Raw genomic sequence first — 24,734 nt, 5'->3', positions numbered from 1 at the left:
AATTCAATACAATGGAGTCTTTTTCCCGTACGTTATATGAATATACATAATTTATACATTGTACATTAAATAGAAAGAGTAAATACACATAATGCTTTTAATCACACAATCAATTACGGAGAATGTGAAAAGTGGCAACTTTTGGAGTGGTTCAGTTAAGTTATAAATTACACATTCCACACCTCAAGAAACCAAAAGTTTTCCATAGCATCTGCACGTGGTTTCACATATCACCTACATATTATTATTTGCTTATCTAAATTACAACAATAAGATGGAAAAAGTTAAGCACACGTCACTCAAAGAACTCAAGCTAAACAACAGTGCAATTGCTGTTAAGGTTCTTATTCTTCGACAAGGATCCGAAATCACAACCAAACAAGGAAAGGTGATCCGAAAAATGATTCTCGTCGATGAAGAGGTTCATACTTTGATTTGCTACTGTTGCTTTACAATTTCACATTTTCACTTGTGATTTACATTGGTTTTTCCTCATTGTGTTACGTTATGTCTCATTCTGAATTATCTCATTATACTCTAACAGTAATCTGCATAATATTTATTTACTTCACTCTACGGTATTTTTGTAGGGGACATTTATTCATAGGCTGATATTCTCGAATGTTATAAAGCAATTTCAAGGAATAATGGAGACAGATAAATCTTATATTATCTATAATGCGTTTGTTAAGGTCATCAACTCGAATTACGAAAATGTTCACTCAAGTTTTGAACTCTTATTCCAACGAGGTACCGTCGTTACAGAGCTACCAGAAAAACTAGCAATACAGCAACTGCACTTGGCTTTCAGGCGATTTACTGAAATAACACCTCAACTAAGCGATAAAGAAAATCAACGTAAGCAATTATACGTATATTATTCTTACTTTTCATAGCTTTAAAATAATTTATCCTTGTGAAAATCACCTTTTGCCTACAGATGTAATAGGTGTGCTGAAAAAGGTCAAGCAACTGATTGTTTTTACAAAACCAGAAGGTATCATGGTATACAAAAGAGACATTGTTTTATTGGATACGACGTAAGCACAATTATATTATTTGTGTATGTAAAAACCTTTTGCGGTCAAGCTAAGTATGTTTTCAATGCTAGGCTAACATCCATTAATATTAATCTATGGGACGACCTTGCTTTGAATGAGGCACAAATGATGAAGCATATGGAATCGAAGAACCCAATAATCATTTTTACCAACCTGAGGATGCAAGAATACAACAGTAAAATTCATTATGTTAATTGTTTATTTGTTTGTTATGAACAAACCCAATCAATTTTCCCATCTAATATCAAACAGGAGTATATCAGTTGAAATCAATACAAACTACATCTGTTTTTTTCAACCCTCCATGCACCCAGACAGATGCTGCAAACTCATGGTAAATTACAACTTCTCTATATCAACTATCATGGATCTGATAACTCATCAAAAAAAAATAAATTTCTTCTCATTTTAACAGTTTCAAATTTGGCGTTTAAATCTCCGCATTAACATTAATATATGTGTCAAAAGATATTAATCATCATTTTTGTCTATCACCAATAATTATGAATTTAATTTCCTCGTATATTCAGACTACTCCATCTCTTTTTTCTAAAAAAATCTATTACTTGTTTTCAAACAAATATTAATCAACAGGTTGGACGTAGAAGAGAGGCGAGAAAAACTATTTACTATTTGGATGAAGAAAATGTTTGTTGACTCTAAGTGTGTAACAATTGACGAAGTGATTAAAAAGGAGGCAACTTTAATAGAGGTTTGAATATTTATTTCTACACGTCTTATTGAATTTAGTCTGCTTATTCCAGTTGTAGAGAACTCATATTTATTAATCGGTGTTAATGATCATCCTTAAATAAAACAAAAAACATTACAATTTCAAATTATCATTAATGATCGAACTTTTTTTCAAATATAGAATGCATATTACTATTTGCAAGGAACTATCAAGGAGATTGAGAATGGTCTTTACCATACTACGAAGCTTGTGATCATTGTCTCAAAGCGGGTACAAAAATGTCAAGTGGCCTTGCGTGTCTAAATTGCTTAAAATTACAAGTCCAGATAGTTCCCGGGTAATACTATGTATTCAAATTTTTACATCTGCCATATATTTATTTATCTAACATTGATATTGAACACTACAAATTCAATCTTCCAGGTATAGATTATCATTTTTGTTGGATGATGGAACAAATATTGCTAGGATACAATCTTTGAAGAAGTTGTTGAGGCATTAATTGGATATCCTGTTGAAGACTACATAAAGATTCATAATCAAGTAAAAACAAAATATTACAATTTATTTCATATAGGTAATAATTCTTATCATCACAATAAATCTAAACATTTTTGTTTCTTATTGCCTTCAGCTTGCCCCTGATACCACAATTACAAATCTCGTTGATGCATTGCTGAATGAAAACTACAAAGTCTTGTTTAAATTAAATCACTTCATCGACAAACGTGGTCCTATATGTTCTATAGAAGCTGAAGGTGTTGACAAAATCGATGACACTTTGAACAGAGAAAGGAAGATCAACAAACGGAAATTGACGAAAAAAAGTAAGCAAGAATCTCGATCTATCATCATAGAAGACAAGAAGGGAACAAATGCATCATCAATAAAACTCGCCCAAACCACCAAAGGAAATAAGAAGCAAATAGAGATCAACGACGATGAACCATTGAGAGATTATACAAAAAAGATAAGATCGCAAGCTACGTCAAATTCAGGGGATTTGCTAGGAAAATTTCAAATCAAACAAGAAAAATAGGAAAAATAACTTTTGGAGCATTACATATGTATGTATGCAAATTATATGGAGGATACCAATCAAGCCATTTGCAAATTATATTGAGCATATCAATCAAGCCATTTATAAGAGCCTCTTTCAACTTTTGTTGCTTAAAAAAACATAATTGCTCATAATCCAACGTTCCTAATATATTACATGAAATTTCATTATCATTAAAAAAAAAGTTAATATTACTCAAACTCGAAAAATACACATAGTTGTGTATACTCCTTTCAAATAAATCACCGACAATTACATTTCACGTGCAACGCACGTGCACCATCCTACTATATATATATATATATATATATATATATATAACACAACATTATTAATTTTTTTTACAGTTGATGTGGGTGGACTCACTTTGACCAACGTGGATGGATGCATGTGATGTCACATGGGATCTAAGACTGCAAAGTTTAACTTTGTATTTAATCCCACCGCCCCTCTTCCCTGTACCCACCCACCACCTACCTTGCCAGAAATTTTTTCATGAAATTATTATTATTTTGAGTTTTTATTTTGGTTTTTTTAATAATTGAAATCTTATTTTAAAGATTGGGATATTATATCAAATTTATAAACTTTTTAAAGTGTGTGTATGTTTGCTGTCCTGAATGCTTATCTTCAGGCCTTCGTCTCCTTTGGTATGTAAGTCAACATAATTCATATTTATAAATCCAAAATTACGATTTTGAACATATTTTTTATAGTTCCCAGCTTGCACCACAAAAAATATATATTTCTTGAATTGTAAAATTGCTGTCGGGTCGATTAGATTTACCAAGGCATGATATGATTATCTGTGTATCTGCAAAATTGTAGCAGCATAAAGGTGTCACAAGTTTGGGAGACAGGGCTTTTTAATATAGTATCTTCACATAATCTCTCTCTCCGAGGGGCACTTGGCTCGTTGTCGCGTGTGGGTTTAAAGTTCACCACTGACTAAATTCCACCACTAAATAATTACTCTGAAACTGGCAACTTAACATCTCGCCTTCATTAAAAAAATAAAAGTTAAAAATTTCAAATATTTGTTGGTCCGAATTAGAAACAGTTCTATGTTTTTGAAATAAAAAAAGAGCGTATTTTAATTTCAGGGTTCGATAGTAATAATTCCGAAGTAGGGGGTGTGATACCAGTGCAAGTCTATATAAACAAGAGGTCCTGCCCTGCATATGAATAAACACCAAGTGGCAACTGATGTTCTTTTTATTCCAAGTAAGAAAAATGACTTCAAAAGCTGTGCTGCTTGCGCTGGCCTGCTTTCTTCTGATCGACACAAGGGTATGAACTTATGTGTCTCTGTATGGATCTAAATAATATAAGATGGACACAATAAGTAACTATCTTTCTGATAAATGTGTTTTTTTCTCAACCTCTGCTACGCATCTTTCGGTTTTACAGGTTTCATCGAAATGGGATGAAGAAATCCTTCTCGAGGCATGTTTTTGGTCTTGCTAGTGACCTTACAAATTACGGTCTTTCTTCCACACAACTTAGCACGAGCTTCCACTAGTACAAAATAAAACACTGAATATTTGTTACTCCTTCTGATACAGATGAGTCCAATCTATAATAGCTCACCACCACCGCCTCCTCCTTCGGTGACCAAGGCACCTTTGGCACCGCCGCGTCCTTCTCCGGTCGCCAAGACACCTCCAACACCACCTCCACAAGTCAAGGAACCAACTCCTCCTCCTCCAGTGGCCAAAACACCGCCCCCTCCGGTTGCTAAGGCACCAACCCCTCCTCCTCCTTATGCCAAACCACCAAGAACAAGAGAAGGTAGGCTCTAAGCATTAATTGCTGCGTGCTTTCAGCTTTCAAATAAGTTCGAGTCTTGTGCATCCAATATCTGATGGTACGGTTTGTATACGTTGAGCAGAGTGCAACCCACCATGCGTGGTGAGGTGCAAGAATCATTCTCGGAAGAATGTTTGCATGAGGGCTTGCTTGACATGCTGCGAAAGATGCAAATGTGTTCCACCGGGACAACATGGCAACAAAGAGAAGTGTGGCAAATGTTACACAAACATGACAACTCGAGGTGGAAAGCTTAAATGCCCCTGAGATAATAAATTAATCAAATCGAATATGAAAGCTTGGTTTAGTTTTGATGTGTACTAAAAGGAGAGCGGACACCATCAATAAGGATATATTTACCGCCGTATAAATATTTAATCGGTTGTATTTTAGTCTAGTCAAGCTCCAAATTCCATCAACTTGAGAAATCAGGTGAAAGAACTGCTTTCCTACTAAGCGGTTCAAGCCTGCCTATCATCACATGATTCAAAAGACTCACAGGTTACAGATGATATCGGAATCAATTCCTAGCCATCACATTCTAGCTATAAAATTGAAGCATATATGTCCACATCAATGGCTGCCGGTAGACATTGATACACACACGTTGATTTCATGATAAGTAATAGCTTGAATGTAAAGACCGAGCAAAACATTGACTTAATCAGATGGTTTGGTATATAGGTAACATATATATATCTTTCAGAAAACATCTCAAGCTCATGTAATATTTAAAAATCACATCCAATCCAATTAAATACCTACATATCATTTCAATTTCTAAAAAAACCAAAAATAAAAAATTGATATAAAAGCCGAGGCCCAAGTTGCAAGCTGTTCGTTTGTATTCTCCCGCGTACGAAAAGTTGGATTTCTTCCCCAAGTCGCCCCATTCTATATAAAGCCATATGCTGCATTTACACACAGCAGCAAATAATCGATCAAGATGGGAGTTGGGGTACAGAAGCTTTTCCGGATTTAGGAAGCCATTGCCAACCAGGGCCGTACCTCCTGTGTCAGGGTCCGGTTCTCACATAAGCCCAAAAAAAAAAATCTTGGTTTCATGTTGTTAGACATGCACCTAAATAGTATGTGTATTGGATATTTTTTTAAAAAAATTGAACATTAACGCATTGAAAATATGATGATTGTGCTTATCGAGGATTTAATCAAATTATGTAGAGCTCAAACAACTCATTAATTAAATTTTTAAAAATTTTGTATGCATAAAATGATAATGTTTGTCTAATATATTTATTATTTTATCTCGTGTCAACTCATGTGTTAAAATTTTATACTTTACTTATCGATTATTTGGCCTCTTTTTTTGAATTTATGTAATTGGACTCATTTCAAAAAATAAAACAAAAAAAATTGTAATACTTATTTATTTTACATATATTTATTTTCCGTTTTCTTGAATAAAATCTTATATTCATTATTTAAAACAAATTATATATTTTTACAATATTGGTTCATTATATTTATCATTTTGTTATTTTGATAGTTTATGTTGACAAATTTCAATTATAGTAACATACAGTACAATGTTTGCCAATTTCAATCTTTTTCTAATATAATTGTTCATATGATACTACATTACATTAGAGCCATATTGATGTTGTGGCGCACGAAGAAAAAAAATCGCAAAGAGATAAATATATAATTCGTAAATTATATTTTACTTATATCTATTGTTTGATTATTTTTAATTTTCAAACTAAATTTTATGGTTATTTATCACAACAAGATTTTTTTTAACATATCGCCTCAGGCCTTGTGAACCACGTATACGGCTCTGTTGCCAACACGCAGACTGCCATCAACTCGATTTTCTCCACTTCTCTTGTAACTCCTGTCACAAGGTAAAAATCATCCCCCTTTTCAATCCACACTGGTCCGAAATTTTTATTAATATTTCCGTTATGTGCAGGTATTTTGCTTAGAACACCGATCAACAAATCGGTGGTGGTATGCGAAATTTGCTCTCTTGCGATTGAGACTACCGGACATGACGAAGAAGAGGAGAAGAAAATCCTACAGAAGCACGAAGCACTTCGAGACTGCGATCCAAAGACGAAGAAAAAAACAACGTACCCTGTTCGGAGGTGTAAAGAACATCTGACGTTCTCCAATACATCATCGTGCAAAATTTGCCGCATCAAGGTTTGCTTGAGGCACAGGTTTGGAAACCTTCGATTGCCTTCACCGATGCGGCAGGTAATAACAAATTTTTGGAGGCTTTGGTTACAAGGAATGGGAAGGATTGCAGGAACAGCGTTACTGCTCCGATCGCGCCACCAGCCATTCATGCATGTTGATCATTCAGTCCAAGTGCCAACAATTATGTTGGGCGGACAGTGTAACAATTTTATATCATTCTTGAAAAAATAGGTCAGATAATAATTAATATGTAACTGGATTGTAGTCTGTCTGAAACTTCGATGCTATGATCATAATCATCAATTATAGGTTCTTATTAGTGGAAGATGCATCATGCCAAGTGTTGCACAGAATTCCCTCAATAAGACCAACTCAAAACGGTCATACAACAAGAGTAGAGTTCAAAGAAAAAAAACAGCAAAAAAACACGCATTTCTTTTCAGAGATGATTTACAGACTGTTGTTCCAATACAAACAAGTGTTACGAGCCTAAACGTTCACATATTTGCCGTTGTTTCTTTGATCTCCTCCAGCGAAATGGCCTGCATAGCACAAGGTAATTACGGTGTAAGAAGGCGGTGATGAACTCTGAAGTCCATGCACACACAATATTACCGAATTAGAGGTTTTTATTCACTCTATTGAAAGACACGAAGTAGGCAAACTTAATGTTGTAACAAGTGATGAAATTTCAAATTTTACAATGTGTCAATGTCGCAAAAAAATCGAAAGAAAGTTCAAACCTGCTCCTGGCCCGCAAAATCATTTTCAGGAATGAGAAAAAGCATGCAGTGGCACTCCTTCCTGCCGGGAAGATATTGCAATAGGTTATGATACAAAAGACAACAAAATTAAAGCCTCTAATGATGATCATCAACGGCCAACATCATTCCAAAGAGATCAAACACTTGATATGAACACTGTTTTGAACAAATCAAACTGATTATTGCATAAAATTTAACTGGCCATACACCTTAACACATGAAATTTAACTTTCCGCCAAAAGGTCGGTGACAATATGAATGTGTTTACTTTGCTAAACTCAAGGTGGAAATTAAGGAAAATATGAAAGAAGAGAGGAGGCATATTGCCCATAGTCAGTTGAAAGGTAAGAGCTTGAATTGGGAATGCAACCTCCTTGATGGAATATAAAATCGAGTGCCAGAAAAAGCACCAAACTTCTTGTTGCATAGAAATGATAGAAAACAACAAACAATTAACAAATTCAGTTCCGGTTAACGAGTAAAAGTTCTTTATAACCAGGAATTCACCAGTACAACCAGAGATGGTTAGCATACAACCATGGTTCTAAAAAAGTGAAACTCGACGAAGCATCGAGATTTGTCGGTTAGCCATGGCTTTGGCGGCTTAGTTCACACTTTTCGCCAAATTGTTGTGTTTTGTTCATGGTTTACGTTTAATCCTGCTTAATCGTGCTTTTTAGAACAATACATACAACTGCCACGGCCTTGGGAAGAAATGATTATATACAATCAGCAACAAATTCAAATTAAAATCCTGGTAACCCCAAGTTGGATGAAGAGTAGAATTGCAGATAACAAAAATTAAGGCACACTTTCCGAAGTTTGAAATTAAGCAACCCATCTGCATTAAAAGGTCAAAACTTGATCCTCCCATTAGCCAAAAAATAAGAAAACTGCGTTACCTTTCTCTCATAGGAACACAAGGACAGTTCCAAAAACCTTGCTGTGCCTCAGCAGCTTTATCATCATAGTGCCTAAAATAAAGTGATATATCTAAATCATATAGACACCGATTTGCTACAAATTTAAATATCATTTGGAATAAAAAAAGAGAATACTTGTAAGCTTTGTTTCAAAAAAATTTCTGCGACATATATCTACCTACAGGGGCAGAGAGGTGCACCCAATGTATCTTTGTGTTCCGCCAAACCCTGTAAATGTTCATCGGGTCTCCAAATTTAGTGCAAATAAATTATCCACAACAAGATTATCAAAAAAAACTTGCGATCCAGATTCTTTACTATGATATCACTAATTTTGTTTCCTGGACAACTTATCCAACAACAGGATATCAAGATTTCGAAGGTTCTTACTCAGTACAGACAACCTTATAATTGTCGGGCATTGAAGTTGAACACTTGAAAGTCGAAAAAAGTTGGGATGACTAACCATTTCTTTCCTCAATACAAGATATAAACAATCCACCATAAGATCCGACACATTAATTTTGTGACTTAATTTTTAGTTGTGTTACGAAATAGAGATCAGATTTATAACTTCAAAGTTCAAAACATATTTGTCCTAGGATAATATAATTGTGCTGCCATGTCACACAAATGCCACGGGGAATCCACAAATTGTGACAACAACAATACTCCTCTAAGGATATTATTAATGCGATGTTGATTGCATTTCAAATTCAAATCGCAGATAACATAGGTTGATAAGCAAAGATAATCCGAACAAGGCAATTTTATTTATTTATTTATTTTTGTTCTACTGGTAATATCAATAGCATTAAATTGGATATTCATTTCATGTGAATTATCGAACAAGAATCTCCTAATCACGCAACTAATTCGTCATCTAGATTGAATAACATGAAAAAAAGATTTCGACGAGACCATTCGCAAGGATTTTTGGCATTTCAACAGAAACTAGCTTGAAAATAATCATTGGAATGAAATGAATACCTTGATGACAACAGAGGTGACGCTCTTGTCCACACAAAAGTAAGTTCCAGACTTCCGAGCATACTGCTCCGAAAATTTCCTCATAACTTCAACTGATTTCTCCGTTGGCTCCACTAACAATTATTCCAAACCAGGTGAAACAATAAAAATAAAAAAAATCCAGAATTAGATTGAAAATCGACACGCATAAGATTACCTTTCGCGGACATAACGTGCCGGTGACGCGACGGGATTGAGAGAGAATCGACAGATGAAACGCCAAAGCCGACACTGTAAGAGGTGGAAGCTTGAAGAGCTTTCATGGTGAAAATTTCTTCGTCCTTGACGATTTGTCGTTCTCCGAGTAACCACTGAAAATCGATCAAATGGTACTAAATAAATTCTTACGAGATTTCTTATTTTATCGTTTTCCGTTGAGAACAAATTGGTGGTGATGAACGACTGAGCGCCACTCGTTCCACAATATCGGCGGACAATAAATAGGCTTGCACTAGGCCCATTTAAATAGCCCATTATCAGCCCACTAAGACAAGGCTTTTATGAAATAAACGGATTTTAAATACATAATTGAAAGCAATTGAGAATACCTTTTTTTTTTTGATAGAGTTTTTAGTTGATGTAAATTGAGAATGTTTTAATTTTAAATAAATCAAATTTAATCGTGTTTAATGACACTTAATGCAATCAAGTCAACCATAACTTTTTCATCACATTTGGCGTTTGATTTCGTTTTTTTAGAACAATGGATTTTATATATAGAACAAATACCAAAAATAACGTCACAAAATTGCAATTCTTGTATTAAATTTAAGGAAAGACATTTTTATATTTCAATATTATTATGGTTCAGCTCGGCTTTTATAATTTATAAAATTACCGAAAGAGCTCAAAAGTAAAAGAAAATGTAATTCAAGGAAGGAATTCAAATTCATTTACAGTTGATTCAATGTTAAAGTTGGTATTGAGATTTATACTTGCATGTGTCTTTTTGCATTTCGTTTTTGAAAAGAAGAATACTCGTGGAACATTAAACATGATTGTTTGAGTGAGATTTTGGAGTTGTGTAAATTGAACTGTCTCTCCTTGCTCTTATTGGTGTTTAGTTTGTGATTTCTCTCTTTTTCCAAGTCTGCATTTCTGTGGCAATTCTTTTTCTTTTCGGCAGTTTTTTTTTTTTTTTTTTTTTTTTTTTTTTTTTTTTTTTTTTTTTTTTTTTGGGGGGGCATATTGAACAGCATTCCCGTCATTAGGAGATGTTACTATAAAATTCACTTGGTAAAAATTTCATTTCATTATCTGAAAAATTTACAAAAAATCACAAAACTTAGTAAACTTGTAGCACTCGACAGTGCCAAGAACCAGTAGTAATAATCCAACCGAGCTTCGTCCATATCATCAGAAAACCAGCTATTTTTCCCATCCCCAGAAGTTGTCAAATGCTCAATTACAGATATAACAAGTGCACTCAAGAAACTTCCCACCCCGAAAACACTTGTATTCAGAGCCATACCCACAGTTCTCATTCTTGCAGGAACCTCACAATAGAAAAACTCTTGCATCCCAACAACAGTGAATATATCTGATATCCCCAACAATATATACTGAGGAAGCAGCCAAAAGATGCTAAATTGCAAATCTTTGGACTCTGTTCCCCTGTTTTTACTGGCCTCCAGTCTCTTCTTCTCAGTGACAGCAGCAACTACCATTGCCACAACCGACAAAAACATCCCGATTCCCATTCTCTGGAATATGGTGATCCCCTTTTCGTTTCTCGTCAATGCACGTACTAGAGGGATGAAGCATGTGTCATACAATGGCATCAGAAGTATTATAGCCACGGTTATTGCACTCTGCAGGGCAGCAGGAGGAATCTTGAATTGGGTTCCGATGTTTCTCTTCATTGCCATGCCCTGTTTGGTGAAAAAAGTCGCCGGTTGTTGGAAAATTACAGCAAACATTAGAAGCATTAACCAAACTGGCAGCAGTCGCAGAACGATCTTCACAGCTTCAAGTAATTGCATGCTTTCATCTGGTTTTTTCATAAAGCCCTGAATTTCTTGATCGGAGTGTTGATTACAGAGTTCTTCACCTTGAAGTCTAAGAACACAAAATCTACTCATTAGTACTTTATCATCAGCGAATCCTAGAAAAAGAAGCAAGAAAAGTTTTAAAATGATACATAAAATTGCTTACTCTAACTCGACCAAAGCGTACTCTTTACTAGGCAAACACCTCCCATAACGGATCATCTTTGAGAAAAGAGCTTTAGCTCCAACGACAATGTCTTCGAACTTCCCATCCATGATCCTACCGTGCTTATGCATATAAAACCGGTTGCTGCAAAGAAACATGAGAATGGAAATCATCATAGCAAGAGTAGGAATAGAGAATCCAAGTCCCCAACCAAACGTGTCTTGGATGTAAGACATAACTGCGACGCCTAGTAGGCTACCACAGCAAACTCCAAAATACCACCATTGGAAAAACACACTCTTCTTGTCTGAATTCTGATCGTTGTCATTAGTACAAGGTAACTCATCTTCATTATGCTCTGCTCCGAAAGCTTGCAGGGAAGGGTTATAGCCCCCTTGTCCAAGTGAAATCATATAAAGAGACAAGGATAGGGATGAAGCCGAGCCTGGTTTGTCTGAATAAATCCAAGGCCATGTTAATGCCACAAGCCCCTAAGAAACATTTAACACTTAATTATTGTGTTGGTTATATGCGTAAGAGGAAAACAAAATCATAATATGATCTACAGTCATCATGATTTGGAAATTTAAAATCATCGATTCAAATTGAATTATCGAGATTAAATTTGGTAAATTTCTATAAATAAAATTAATCTAGAATCGAATATATTTTAGCGGAACTAAAACTCCATAATTTAAAACAGAGGAAAGATAAGAACACGACGAAATGAGACAAAGCTTGACAAGAACACGACGAAATGAGTAATTAATTAATACTGCACTAACCGCAGCATAGAGAACCGAAGAAGCTAAAATTGTGGAGTATCTGTCACAGTAGGAATCGGCCAGTGTCGCCACCAACAGCGGAAGCATCCACGTAAATCCAACCCAACTATTCACATATTTTGCGGCCGACGAATTGCTCATTTCCATAACATCCGTGAGATAGGACACCAAATTCGAAGCCACCCCTTTGAATGCAAATCTCTCCATTCCAGCTATCACTGTTGCCATGTTTCAACTTTCAAAACGAAACTCAACAAACAGGGAAAACCAAATAAAGATAACACACATTCTTGAAACTGAAAAAAAAAAAAAGAAAAAAGAAAAAAAGAACCCGTCCTTAAAAACCATGTTACAAGACGAAATCAACAGCAAAATAAATAAACCGACAACAAATAATAATAAATTGAGAGCTAATTACCTATGAGGAGTATGCATGGTTTGCCGAGTGCCATTGGTGATTGCTTTAATTTGTGGGCTGAAACATGCATTATTTATGAATTCACTCAAATTGGAAAACAAAACACAAAAATGAATTGGATCACCTTTTGGTCGATTAATGGTACACTGGACAAACCACTAATTAAAAAAAAAAAAGTTTAAATATTTTATTGAGATATCAGATATGAGTGCCAACTACGTACGTTGAACATTAACTTATGCGAGAAAAAATTTCTTATTCCATAATTAGAAAGATTAAATTTATTTATTCCCGTGTATGCATGGAAGTACATTTTCGATTAATGTTAGAAACAAGATTATATAGAGAGAAGAAGAAGAAGAAGAAGAAGGAGGAGGAGGAGGAGGAGGTTTAGCAAGGATAGGGCCACTCCTTTCCACCACCACTAACAATTACCATTATTTTTATCGTGGAATTTTTTTTTATCACTATAATTAGTTGTTCAAGAAACTCCACAAAATGGGAAATATTTTATTTTGTACAAAAAAAAAATTCAATGTAAGATAGGCAACTTAAAGTAACTTCATCAATCGAAGGAAGCTTCTTCTCTACAATAAAAGATGCAACCGATGTATATCATTGATATGAATACATTAATGTATTCTACTTCCATTTACGGAATGTACATTTTGCTTATGCACGTCACTTTTCACGATATATTTGTTGTGGTTACGTGACTTGGAAATCACAATTGGATTTTTGTTTGACCCCAGCTAGCTCCATTATGCTGGGAAAGAAATAATATTTACGTAGTTGGTCTGATCATAATCTTGAGAGAATTGACACTTATGTAATGATTACTTTTTTTAAAAAAATATATATGTTTTAACTATTCACCTAAGCACAAATAGTGAAATACAGTCTAGGCATCCCATTTATATTTGGGCCGAACTTGGGTTTACATCTATCTAATACAAGTCAAACTCCAAAAGCCCACTTCAGTTGCCTTCTCACTTGTCGCTTCTCTGATACAAAAATTGATGTATTGATCAACAATTTCTCGTTTCTTATGCTCTACATTCCATTGTGAACTCAAATCTCCTGAGCTACTTTCCTTCCATGGCATCAGTTCCCATTGTTTCAATTCAAGTCTGTATCGACGAACCCAACAGCGTTGCACCTGAAAAAGTTCTCCCATTATCTTCCAAGAAACTCTACCTCGAAGTCACAACCTACCATAGTCGAAATTCCCAATTTTGTTAATTCATCCATCGCACATGACAAGAAAAAAAAAGCCAAGAATCAAACTGTCTTATCCACGAGACTTAAACTGCAGCTTGTAAGCCTGTATTTCCATGGGAGAGATGAGGATGTCTCCTTCCTGAGAACCACCTCCGAAATGCTCGGTATAGCCAAGAGTATCAGTATCGTCGTGCAAAAGATTTATAGATGTAGCTCTTGCATTTGTTACTGTAAGCCCTTCAAACATTTTGAACAGATTGATTGGTTCATCACACATAATCGAACATAGCAACCTGTCTTTCCGACAGTAAGCAGAATCCCAGTGTCGTCGATGTAAGATGAGCACAAATTTGGGTTCCTCAAATGGCTGCTGAGAGTATTTCAAAGGCCGAGGGACCTTAAAGTTCACTATATGCAAATCACAGGGCAATGGAGTTGCTAGAGGTGAAAAGGATCTAGGAGGCGGCTGTACAGATATTTCCTCAGGTTTTTTAGCAACAAATATGTGCAAAGGATAGTTCAAATGAGCACCCATTAGATGAGAGAGTAGAGATGGGCTAAGTGGATAATCCAAAATGGCGACTGAAGGAGACGAAACATTGGATTCCACGAGGATGTGGAAAACTATGTTCATGGGACGGTTATCCATAACTCCTTGGCCAAGACCACGTCCATCATCTCTCACGAGTCTTCGATCGAGCATGATCTCCAACCATCCATTTTTTAAGCTTGCCACTCCCAAAGACTGCTTAGTATGAACCGAGAAACGTTTTCCACTTGATTCTTGCATAAATGCAAGAGAGGGCATGGGATAGTAATTTCCCTGCAAGGGTATCTTGTCGTAAGTTTCCCTTCGGATCGTTTGGAAGCCATTCAGATCTGAGTAAAAGACTCTCCTGTTATCTACGTCAGTCTTGTATCTAGCAATTAGTTCTCTATCATTAAACTCAGGCCCCAGAAGCTCAACATGATACTCTTTCTCAATGACAAATTCTTGAATGGTGTTTTTACCATTATATATTCGGGTGCAATGGGAAATTGGGGAATTTTCTGTTGCTGTCTTCGGATAAGAGTAAACTTCATGCACCAAAAGGCCCTCTGATACAATAATTTGTCCGCCAGTTCTGGTGATAGGCTCGGCTTCGCCGTTTGGTTTGAATAGGTATGCTCCACTCTCAGTGCTGGAGTACATGCTTATTTCCTCACCAAAAACAGTCGAGTGTCCGTCATTACCTTTGATTCTCTGCAGCAGACCAAGATTTACATCAAAGGTTAGTGTCTGGTGCCAATTTCCAATTTCAACTGTGTTACTTCCTAGATTAGCACAAGTGTATGGAGTGGGGCAAGATAACTGGTTTGACGGACTAGAAATTCTCAGAGTTGCCAGTTTGGCCTTCTCACATTGAACAAAACTGTTAGCAATATAATAAGTCTGCAAACCCATAGCAGGAACAGAAGCTTTCCAGTAAACACGATGCCTTCCAGTAAATATTTTGCTTTTATGATGTTGAATTTCAGGAGAGACCTGACCCTTGATACATGTCCAGTTTGTATCCAATATCGTCACATCTGGCCTATCAACAACCACCATGACCACCTCGTTCCTCATTTGCTCAAGAGGATTAAAAATGACCACGGTGTGCAGAGTTCCTTCATGAACAGTAATGGTTCGCAGCACTGGTTGAACGTCGTATTTAGATCTTATTTGTGCCGGTTCAAATAGTGCCAGGTTCTGATCACTTCTTTCATGATGAATTCCAAGCAGAACTTCAATAGCCTTGGACATGAAAATATGTAAATCTTGTAAAGACATATGCATTCGTGACCCATAGTCCTCAACCACGTGATCCTTAGCTGTTCCAGTCACACCATCATGATGCTGAAACAAAGCTAGATTCCGTCTAGCAGCTGTTAACTTGTGTGAAAACCCAGTGGGTAACTTCTCACACTGAACTCTCTGGCAGTATCCAAAGAGAAATGACAACATAATTTCAGAACCTCGAAGTGTATGCTCCAAAACACGGTCAACAGCCTTGAAAAAAGGCCGGGAGACGTAATAGCCACTCCAGTAATCTTGATTTCTATCAGCATAAGTAAAGAAATCACCCGATAGAGAAGGAAAGCCCCGAATCTCACCAGAGCCAATTTCGTTGTTACGTGAATAATCTATTCTGGCAGCTTCGTCTCTCATTGTTTGGAAATATTCATCCAGAGTGCCAAATTTAGCTTCAGCGTTCAAGCTTGGATCAGAATTGATGTAGTCGAATAACAATTGATAATTCCTGAATTGGGCTTCTGCTTCATTGATGCTTATGTAGCGGAAATCGTCACCAAGAGGAACGAGAAGGGTATTAGTTCGGTAAAGTGTCGATTTTTTTCGATATTGATCCAATAATTTAACTGCTCTCTCCTTCACATTTTCGTGATTTGTCTCAACAGGATTTTCTCCCCAAGGACAAGGCTCGTAAACGAAACCAGGCATTCGAGCAAAGTCAAATTGGCAACAAATAGCGGGCTCGGATCCACAAGTATGTGGGATGTCATAAGAATAGAAAGGCATCATGTGAACAAAAATATCAGTTGTTTCCTCCGAATCCCAGCTCTGCCGCCACACATACTCCAAATTCTCATGCCACGCTAACTCCTTCTTCAACTCATAATGTGTTCTCTGTATCAGCATGTTCTCAAAACCCATGCGGCGGAGAAGATATGCCATGGTGGGTGAATATCCGAATGGGTCAATTGACCAAGAATTTCTAGGAAAAACTCCAACAGTTTCATTCAACCACATATTTCCCTCTGTTATCTGAGGCATAGAGTGTAAATTTGAATTATATTTATTAAAGGAGTGGATAAGCAATAAACTAGAGTTTTATCAAATGATAAGTTTAGTCTCAACATAAACTATAATGAACATCACCTGTTCTATGATAGCAAAATAATGAGAATTAGCCTGCAGAAAAGAGAACGAACAAGCAATCAGTAAGATTAGGCTCATTGTTCTATGTAAATATTTAAAAGCATGACCATTTCAATGAATCTCAAGTTACAAATGATTATGTGACAAAGCCTGCAGTTTAATCTATGTTGAGCCAATAAAAAGGAGAAGATTTACCTCGTCATTCATCACCCATCCACCACCAACGATTTCCAGCTGCCTGTTCCTTACTAAATTGACGAATGATTCTCGTTTGATCTCTGAAGCATCCCTCCACCATCTCTCCAAGTACGACATCTCTTCCCATATAAACTTTCGTCTACTATCCTACAGATTCAAAAAACTTGGACCATTTGAATTCAAACATTCCAAACTCATTTTTAGCCAAAACCCCACCCAAATCATACTTAAAAACCTCAGTCAAGTATGATCTCAAACCATGTGCATCTTGTTACAGATCTTCAAATATGAGACGTAAACAGCCAAACATGAACAACGGCAAAAATACGAGATATATAAACAAAATCAATCGAAAAACTGAGGTCCATTTGATGCTAAACCTTAGAAAGCGTTTCCACGACGGTATCAAGAATATGCCTCGACTGCCGATCATAATACTCCTCAACAGTAAGCTTCCATCCTGGATCATTATGCGAATGCGGAACTACGAACACCTTCAGTTTCTCCTCATCCCACTCGTTCCCTTTGTAACCCACGTGCCACCCCTGTTTCCACGGGCCGCCATCCTCATCTGAGAACTGGATCTTATCGTAAAGCCCTTTGGTAGTAATGTCTACAGCAGCTGGGAGAAGGCTGTCGTTTGAAGACTTAGGGACAACAGGCTTGCGGGAACGCGAAGGTCGGCCCCGGGGAGGGAGTAGGAGAGGTTTGGGGGCAGCGGTGAAGCGGAAGAGAATGAAGATGAAGAAGAGGAACGTGAAACAGAGGCTGATCGTGAAGAAATTGGAGAGGATGAAGTCACGAAAGGCGGCGGCGGCACGCTTTCGCGGCTTGCGAGATTGCTTGTTGGCGGATTTGGTGGTTGGGAGATAGGAGGTTTGTGGCCAACCGCCGGCCCCGCGGCGGGAAGAAAATGGCATTCCGGTGGAGATAGATTCTTATCAGGTGGTTCTTGTGTGGGAAATTCTTGTGTGGGAAATCAGGTAATTCAGAGAGAATTAAGTTCAAACTCGAAAATCAATTTAAATTAATAATAAAAAAAACTCCACCTCAAATCCATATAGACACCAAACTCGATATAAAATCTGTAAAACTCGACCCAAATATAAAAACATCAATTCAAATGTAAAAACTAGAGACAATGTGAAAAACTTGACTCAATATAAAAAATTCGACTCAAACATGAAAAAATCGACTCAAACTCGAACAAAATATGAAAACTCAACCCAAATATAAAAATCGACCTAAATAAGGAAAAATTCGACCAAGATGTGAAAAAATCCACTCAGATATAATACTTATATAATTATTTGCATAAATATTCAATCTATTTACGTTATGCTTGCTAAATTGTTCCTAAAAATATAAATTTGGCACACAAGGAACTATTATGAAGTAGAAGTCCAACAAATTAAAATCATTTTCGGCGGCGGAAATTTAAATTACAGAGGACTGACCCCAAGTCAAAGGATTGTAATTGGTGTATTGTCATGATTAACTTCAAAAATAAAATAAAATAAAAGTAAGATAGATAGATATGTATCGTTTGAATGGTTACGCAAAGATTTATTCATTACATCCCTCCTACCGGAATGGCGATACGCTAACCACTTCACTGTTTGAATACTTGATACACTTTCAGAAATCTAGCAATGAAAGTGGTTTCAAGGCTACGGGTGAGTACTTAGACATCGACCATGTAAGCAATGCCATCTAACTTAATTGGTCATCACCTGATTCTAGGGAACATATTACATGTACAAACACCCCGAGGTTCCCCTATAACTATGTACCAACAAATTAAACATCATATTGTACACTTCTCAAAATTTTGAATTTTCTCCTTTCCTATCTTAATACCTGGCATTAGATAAAAGGGAATTCCTTTTTTTTTTTTCCCCCATCTTAAAGTATACACAACTACCTGGGGCAGTTGGCTTTTTTTTCTCATCTATCAGATATACAAGTCAGCATATGTGTTGGTGAAGCTCTCTCATCCTTCAAAATCAATGACAACAATGTGGTTGTGGCTTCCTCCCTAGCAATTTCATCCACCTGCTGCAAGTTTGCATGACGAAATTAGAACTTCCCCAAAAGGATTTTCTTGTACAAGGAGACTTACATTTGTTCCGGATGCAGGCCAACTTATGTTGTCAGATTTTACTTCAATCTTTGTAGAGAAAAGAGCTGAAACAGGGCGATGATCAGAAAACTTGCTTTCGCTGCGAAAATAGGAAAGCTGCCTCACTCCTTCGCCATACCATAGAATCCTATCGCACCTGAAATTGAGAATCGTCAGAAACTATCTTTAGCCAAGATTTAGATATTTCTGTCCTATTGGTTGGAATTCATCCAACATACAGAAAATTTGATGGGATGTAATATACCATGCTGGAGTTCTTTGCTTTTCTCCCGCTCTACTTGGAATTCCACCTGAATACCTGTTGCAGTTGTAGGAAGAGTACTTGTAAGTGGGGGCAAATTCGATGTTACCCTCTTTCCAACCCTGGAAAACACCGCCATGTTCAAGTTCCCTCTGCAACTGATCAAATTTTTGCAATGATCTCCAATCTTGATGTTTGATCAGCTGCCTCGCTAAATTGTCCTCTAGGTATAATCTATAGTTGAGATCTCCGAACCAGAAGATATGACTGCTCAACAACAAAAACCCATGTGATTCACTTTTCTTTACTACACTAATATTTCCATATGTATTTGCAAATGAAAAATATTTTCTCAAAGTTCCAACGTACTCGTGTCCTAAGATGGTTAGTGGATGAAGTTTATCTCTATCCTCTTGAAGCCGTGGGAATGAGGTTCTCTTAAAAATCTCCGACACTTGGAAATTCCTTCTTCCTTCATCGCCTTTCTTCTCCCCAGAAGCTAAATGTGCAGCTATGAAGCAAAAACTAGTTTCCCCAATCGACACACTCACAGAAACCGATCCTTTGTTTCCCAAATAACCCATTATACCGCAAGCCACCGAACAAACTTTCACGCCCGATACATCATACCTCTTCACCAATTCCTTTCTCATCCACACACTAATAAAAACACCAACCATCTTCTTGCTTGCCAATAATTTGTACCTACCACGTTGATTTTGTTGCTCAAACTGAATTTTGTGCTGATCCTTTGTTGAATCCGGAGTTTCTGGATCTACAAATACACCGCACTGATCATTCTCATTGGTGACGGGATGTATCATGGGCGTCAACCACGGATATCCGTATTTGTCATTCAGCTTTTTTCCGATCAGTAGATTCCAGTTCATTGCTTCCGTTGGGTCTTCTGCTCCAATTACCGTTGCAGCCTTTAAAGGTACGATTTCTTGAAACCTGCAGTTTTAAAAAGAAAATTGTTAAGGGGAAAAGATCATAGAAATTAAGTCTTGCAAGCCCAAAGTCGTGAATTTTACGTATATATTATACCCAAGAACATAGACATCAGCTTCATCTCTTAGATTCAACCATTCTTCCAAATCCACGGCCAAGCTACCCACGGGAGACCTTCCCGCCACATTCCAAGTACCCACAAAGACCCTGAAAGCATAATTAACAATAACAGATTTGTTCAAGACCAAAAAATAAATAAATAAATAACTAACGCATTCAACATGAAAAGTAACCCACGTTTTATGTCGCGTTGCAGTTAAAAAAACTCACCTCAACTCATTGGTCCCGGTGGATGGATTCATCTCCGGTGACTCAGATGAGAAATCATCGTCTTCTTCACAGCCATCTGCAGTAACAATACATTCAAAATCAACAAAGGTACATAACGAGTGACACTAGCTAGTTTCTGGTGAAGCATAATGCCTGAAATTTGGTTCAATTGAGACGGATCGTCTCCTTTTCTCTTCCTGAAAAAGCACCGTGGAAACCTTCTTGTTATCGATTTGTAACGCTTTCTTTCCATTGAACTGAAAAAAGGTCTTCAAAGTTGTGCATTTACATCCAAGATAACGTGTTGATCGCCCAAGAAAGAACAAGAAGAAAAAGCTTCGACTAACTCAAAGCGGAAACGGTAATAACGAGAGAGAGGTCAAATGTGGCAAATTTGATGAAACTTAGGTGAAATCAAACTTAGAACCTCACATGGTTCCCATCATGAGTTGATTATTAGTGGTCCTTATCACGTACTTGTCTACAAAGTATTTTTACATTTATTCAAACGCGGACACGTCAGACATATTTTGTTTTATATATATGAAGAAACCCAGTCTTTCCGGTAATATTCTTCCACTAATCTTTTTTTCTGGGTTGGTGGACAGAATATATAATTGAGAGAATCTTGAAATTCTAGGGCCTCCCAACTCGTCTGTCCGACGATTAAGGAATTATGCTTTGCGTGTGTAATATCTAACTGGGCCGGGGATTCAAAAATTAACGACGTTTACTGCCTACGGTTGATGATATGTTTTGTTCCATACGAAATACGAACGGGGAGTTAAAGATCACATTGGGATTTATTTAAGAATGTATAATAATGAGCAATTAGAGCTGAGTTATGATAATTAGTACAAAACATTTTCTCGGACAACGTGGACACCATGCCATATATTTCCCCTGACATTGGCGAGTGGGAAAATGTGATTTGGACCTCTCTTTTGTGTTCTATCACTTTTGATTTTTTCTTTTCTTTTCTTTTTTCTTTTTTTTTTGTATATATAGAATCATGAGGAACATTAATAGCTAAGACAAAGTTTAATACTATTTTGTTCGAATAATTTCTCATGTAACTATGTCTTCATTAAAAAAAAAAAAATAGGTTGGTCTATGCGGAATTAAGGCTATGAATGTGCATCAGAATTGGTGAATAAAAAATCGTAATTTACCTTCAGCATGGAAAGCCTCTACATTGGGTCAATTCGTGTCCTCAAACTATGAAATGAAATTGTTTTTTAACTTGCGTAGCTTTAGCAATGATATTTTATTTTGTTGATCTTGGATAATGCCCATTTCTGAGTTTTTTTGTTGCTCGTCTTACTTAGAATACAGGTGAATCCATACCATCATCAGGTGTATCATTAATGCACCTCCAAGGGTTGGATTAAACACATACTGGTCACACTCCTGATAGAGATAGAAAACACCATTGCGTTCAAGAAGATTTAAAATGGGTGGAACTACTTTAGCCCTGAACCAAGAGTTAAGTCATCATGAATAAACAAAGCAATTAATGATTTACTTTGTGTTGGACAAATTCATCGTGTTGGTTTATTATTAGGCTTATTATTACACTGATTCACATCTACACACTAGAAGGAAAAAAAAAAAGAAGAAGAAACAAAGCTAAATAATAGGACACCTCCAACACCTAAACATGAAAATTCTTTTGCATGTCAATATTACAATGATCATTGTTTGAAAAAGATGTACATCGAGTAGGATTTACTTGATATATTTGTCTTTGACCGATACTCACTTGTCGCCCACAAGTCTTTTCCATGGCATCAAACAATAGATGCTGCCTAAACATAGCAATAAAGGCCTCAACTCTCTGGTTCAATTCCTCCTTCGTGAGCTGATATTGAGTTTCTTGTATTCCTTCGGGTTCTGCAATCTTCATCTTGGCCTCCACATTGTCTTCGTTCTCGGGCAACTTTACGTGCCCATTGTCAAGTGATTGGCATTGTTGCCTTCTCTTCTTCCCATTGAGTTTCGTATTAGAGATGCCATTTTGATCATATTGAGGTTCGGATTTAGAAGTGAATAGAATGGCAAGGAGTAAGAGGTTTAACCCGAGAAACACCCACACTCGCCAGTGTGTAAAGAGGGAAACGATCGCACGTTCGATGCAGGCCATTGATGCAGCTGTTCCGGCCGCAAACCAAACGGCTGTCAAGTGATCTTCTTTTCTTTTATCCCCCCTCCATTAAAACACTCACAGAGGCTACTCTTCTTAGTTAGAAAATTGCCTGTTTGGAAAGTGTCAACGTTTTGGGGCTTTTATAGATAGGCATGAAATTTTGTTGTCGTCCAATTTAGTCACTTAGTGGGGGACAAATGAGAATGAGTCGGCATCCTTTGTAATGATTATGCGATGGGGCAGAGGTATGAGTATTTGACAAGTGACAAAGAAACATTATCGTCATGAGATTTCAAGTGTTTGCCTTGGTTTGAGGCGTGCACTGCCTCATATCATGTTAAAGAGATTGCCAACATTAAGACATGCGTGCTAGCAAATTCACAAGTAATTTTTTTTCTTTGAAAAAATGTGCAAAGATTTGAATATATTCTTATTGATTGGTAGCTTTTTTACATTATCGCTTTGCTGCTAAACAGAAGTCGCAGTAGCTGGACTGAAAAAAGCATCATATTTCTAACAAACACATCTTCGGAGAAAAACTGAAGACAGATAAAATGTTGACAAAATGCACGCTTCAACTCTATATCTTATCAGTATATGAAACTTGAATAAGAGTATTTTGAAAAACACACATTCTATGTATATATATAAGATACGCACATAGTGCATGAGATAGATAGACATATATTCCCTTGGCATGAAGTTTTCAATTATCAAAAGGTTGGAACTTTAGAAAGCCAACAATGCAGGTACTGTTTTGGATAGGACCCAAAGCGCATGCTTTTAACTTGGTGGGTGAAACATTTCACTCTTCGGGGCCAAATGGGTAGTGGAATCTAGCAGGATTTTGTATGAGAATGCAATCGGTTATCTGAAAATATAAAAGGGTGATATCTTAAACTTCCAACATTTTTGTTACTTTAAGCTCCCTTTTCTAAAGATCCTTCAGCAAATAATGTTTTTAGATTGGAATCAGATTTGTTGTGTTGATACTAGGGTGAGGCTACACTCAAGCATTGGTAGAACCTTCTACCGAGCACCAAGAGGAGTGTAATTGGCTAAACCATTTATCATTTTTCATCTTAAATTTAGGATGCTGATGTCATTGAGATTCCTGAGTGAGAAGGCGGAGTTTTAGCAAGGGACAAAGAAACATTCCCGAAAGTATCTGCCTTGGTTTGAGGCGTGCACCACCTCGTATCAACATTTACATATGCTAGCAAATTCTTGAGTAATTTTCCTTGGTACATATTTTTTTGTTTGGAAAAAATGTGCACAAATTAGAATATAGTCTTTGAGCTGTAGATTTTTTTTCACTCACTTTGGCCCCTAAACTGAAGTCAGACTAAAGATTTAATGTGAATTAAAAATCAAAATTATTTAATTTATTCAAAAAAATTAAAATTATTTAAGGCCCAAAAAACATCTTATTTCTACTACACATGTTCTGGGGAAACATGCAAGCTAAAAACATATTATTCATTTTTATACATTGTTCCAACTCATTTTATATTTGTTTTATCACATTTATTATTTATTTCTCACTCTCTTCTCATACATAACACCAAAAATTCTCTCTATGCATAAAAGATACCATAGTACTTGATTTGGATAGACGTATATTCCCTTGGCATGAAGTTCTCAATTATTAAAAGGTTGGAACATTAAAGTATTCTTGGAAAGCCAAACCACGTAGGTACTATTTTGGGTTGGGTGGGGTGGGT

The 24,734-nt window shown here is 36.5% G+C and overlaps 4 protein-coding genes and 1 long non-coding RNA gene across 6 annotated transcripts; 1 reads left to right on the top strand and 4 right to left on the bottom strand.

Annotated features, from left to right (window-relative positions):
• The first annotated feature begins 6,425 nt into the window (after positions 1 to 6,425).
• Positions 6,426 to 7,100, top strand: LOC142522930 (uncharacterized). The gene is made up of 2 exons (XR_012814550.1): positions 6,426 to 6,489; positions 6,558 to 7,100. It is a non-coding gene; the product is annotated as an uncharacterized LOC142522930 (long non-coding RNA).
• LOC142522929 (ferredoxin-thioredoxin reductase catalytic chain, chloroplastic-like) lies at positions 7,081 to 9,933 on the bottom strand. Its single transcript, XM_075626525.1, has 6 exons — positions 9,661 to 9,933; positions 9,465 to 9,577; positions 8,653 to 8,702; positions 8,454 to 8,525; positions 7,531 to 7,591; positions 7,081 to 7,329 (listed from the first exon to the last, which is right to left on the bottom strand). The coding sequence occupies exons 1-6, from the start codon at positions 9,764 to 9,766 to the stop codon at positions 7,285 to 7,287; spliced, it is 447 nt and encodes a 148-aa protein (XP_075482640.1). The 5' UTR covers positions 9,767 to 9,933; the 3' UTR covers positions 7,081 to 7,284.
• Positions 9,934 to 10,750: 817 nt separating this feature from the next.
• LOC142522578 (protein NRT1/ PTR FAMILY 5.8-like) lies at positions 10,751 to 13,253 on the bottom strand. Its single transcript, XM_075626041.1, has 4 exons — positions 12,861 to 13,253; positions 12,443 to 12,660; positions 11,658 to 12,148; positions 10,751 to 11,561 (listed from the first exon to the last, which is right to left on the bottom strand). Exons 1-4 carry the CDS (start codon positions 12,928 to 12,930, stop codon positions 10,757 to 10,759), a joined length of 1,584 nt encoding a protein of 527 aa, XP_075482156.1. The 5' UTR covers positions 12,931 to 13,253; the 3' UTR covers positions 10,751 to 10,756.
• A 450-nt stretch (positions 13,254 to 13,703) lies between these two features.
• Positions 13,704 to 18,220, bottom strand: LOC142521623 (alpha-mannosidase 2-like). The gene is made up of 4 exons (XM_075624729.1): positions 17,580 to 18,220; positions 17,197 to 17,346; positions 17,002 to 17,034; positions 13,704 to 16,887 (listed from the first exon to the last, which is right to left on the bottom strand). Exons 1-4 carry the CDS (start codon positions 18,117 to 18,119, stop codon positions 14,152 to 14,154), a joined length of 3,459 nt encoding a protein of 1,152 aa, XP_075480844.1. The 5' UTR covers positions 18,120 to 18,220; the 3' UTR covers positions 13,704 to 14,151.
• An 887-nt stretch (positions 18,221 to 19,107) lies between these two features.
• LOC142521624 (type I inositol polyphosphate 5-phosphatase 8-like) lies at positions 19,108 to 21,049 on the bottom strand. Of its 2 annotated transcripts, none has more exons than XM_075624730.1 (6): positions 20,865 to 21,049; positions 20,631 to 20,741; positions 19,953 to 20,537; positions 19,587 to 19,850; positions 19,322 to 19,478; positions 19,108 to 19,257 (listed from the first exon to the last, which is right to left on the bottom strand). In XM_075624730.1, exons 1-6 carry the CDS (start codon positions 20,894 to 20,896, stop codon positions 19,147 to 19,149), a joined length of 1,260 nt encoding a protein of 419 aa, XP_075480845.1. In that variant the 5' UTR covers positions 20,897 to 21,049; the 3' UTR covers positions 19,108 to 19,146. The 2 variants fall into 2 exon arrangements, with proteins under 2 accessions (XP_075480845.1, XP_075480846.1); XM_075624731.1 differs by having other exon boundaries at positions 19,108 to 19,254.
• Between the last annotated feature and the right edge of the window lie 3,685 nt (positions 21,050 to 24,734).

The sequence above is a fragment of the Primulina tabacum genome, chromosome 13 (genome assembly GCF_025594145.1).
Source record: "Primulina tabacum isolate GXHZ01 chromosome 13, ASM2559414v2, whole genome shotgun sequence".
Lineage (NCBI taxonomy): Eukaryota > Viridiplantae > Streptophyta > Magnoliopsida > Lamiales > Gesneriaceae > Primulina > Primulina tabacum.
Note: the sequence above shows the minus strand (reverse complement) of the source record. Positions and strands in the feature narration are given on the sequence as shown.

Bases quoted from the DNA above. Each gene is read 5' to 3' on its own strand.
- LOC142522929 (XM_075626525.1), bottom strand. From the start codon at position 9,766: ATGAAAGCTCTTCAAGCTTCCACCTCTTACAGTGTCGGCTTTGGCGTT. The intron at 9,578-9,660 runs GTAATCTTATGC...AATAATTGTTAG, and splicing joins GCACGTTATGTCCGCGAAAG to TGGAGCCAACGGAGAAATCA. The intron at 8,703-9,464 runs GTATTCATTTCA...GAACATTTACAG, and splicing joins TCACCTCTGTTGTCATCAAG to GGTTTGGCGGAACACAAAGA.
- LOC142522578 (XM_075626041.1), bottom strand. From the start codon at position 12,930: ATGCATGTTTCAGCCCACAAATTAAAGCAATCACCAATGGCACTCGGC. The intron at 12,661-12,860 runs GTAATTAGCTCT...ACATGGCAACAG, and splicing joins ACCATGCATACTCCTCATAG to TGATAGCTGGAATGGAGAGA. The intron at 11,562-11,657 runs GTAAGCAATTTT...TTGTGTTCTTAG, and splicing joins TACGCTTTGGTCGAGTTAGA to ACTTCAAGGTGAAGAACTCT.
- LOC142521623 (XM_075624729.1), bottom strand. From the start codon at position 18,119: ATGCCATTTTCTTCCCGCCGCGGGGCCGGCGGTTGGCCACAAACCTCC. The intron at 17,347-17,579 runs GTTTAGCATCAA...TTGAATCTGTAG, and splicing joins TCGTGGAAACGCTTTCTAAG to GATAGTAGACGAAAGTTTAT. The intron at 16,888-17,001 runs GTGATGTTCATT...TCTATGCCTCAG, and splicing joins ATTTTGCTATCATAGAACAG to ATAACAGAGGGAAATATGTG.
- LOC142521624 (XM_075624730.1), bottom strand. From the start codon at position 20,896: ATGAATCCATCCACCGGGACCAATGAGTTGAG. The intron at 19,851-19,952 runs GTACGTTGGAAC...GTTGTTGAGCAG, and splicing joins CTAACCATCTTAGGACACGA to TCATATCTTCTGGTTCGGAG. The intron at 19,479-19,586 runs GTATATTACATC...TCTCAATTTCAG, and splicing joins AAGCAAAGAACTCCAGCATG to GTGCGATAGGATTCTATGGT.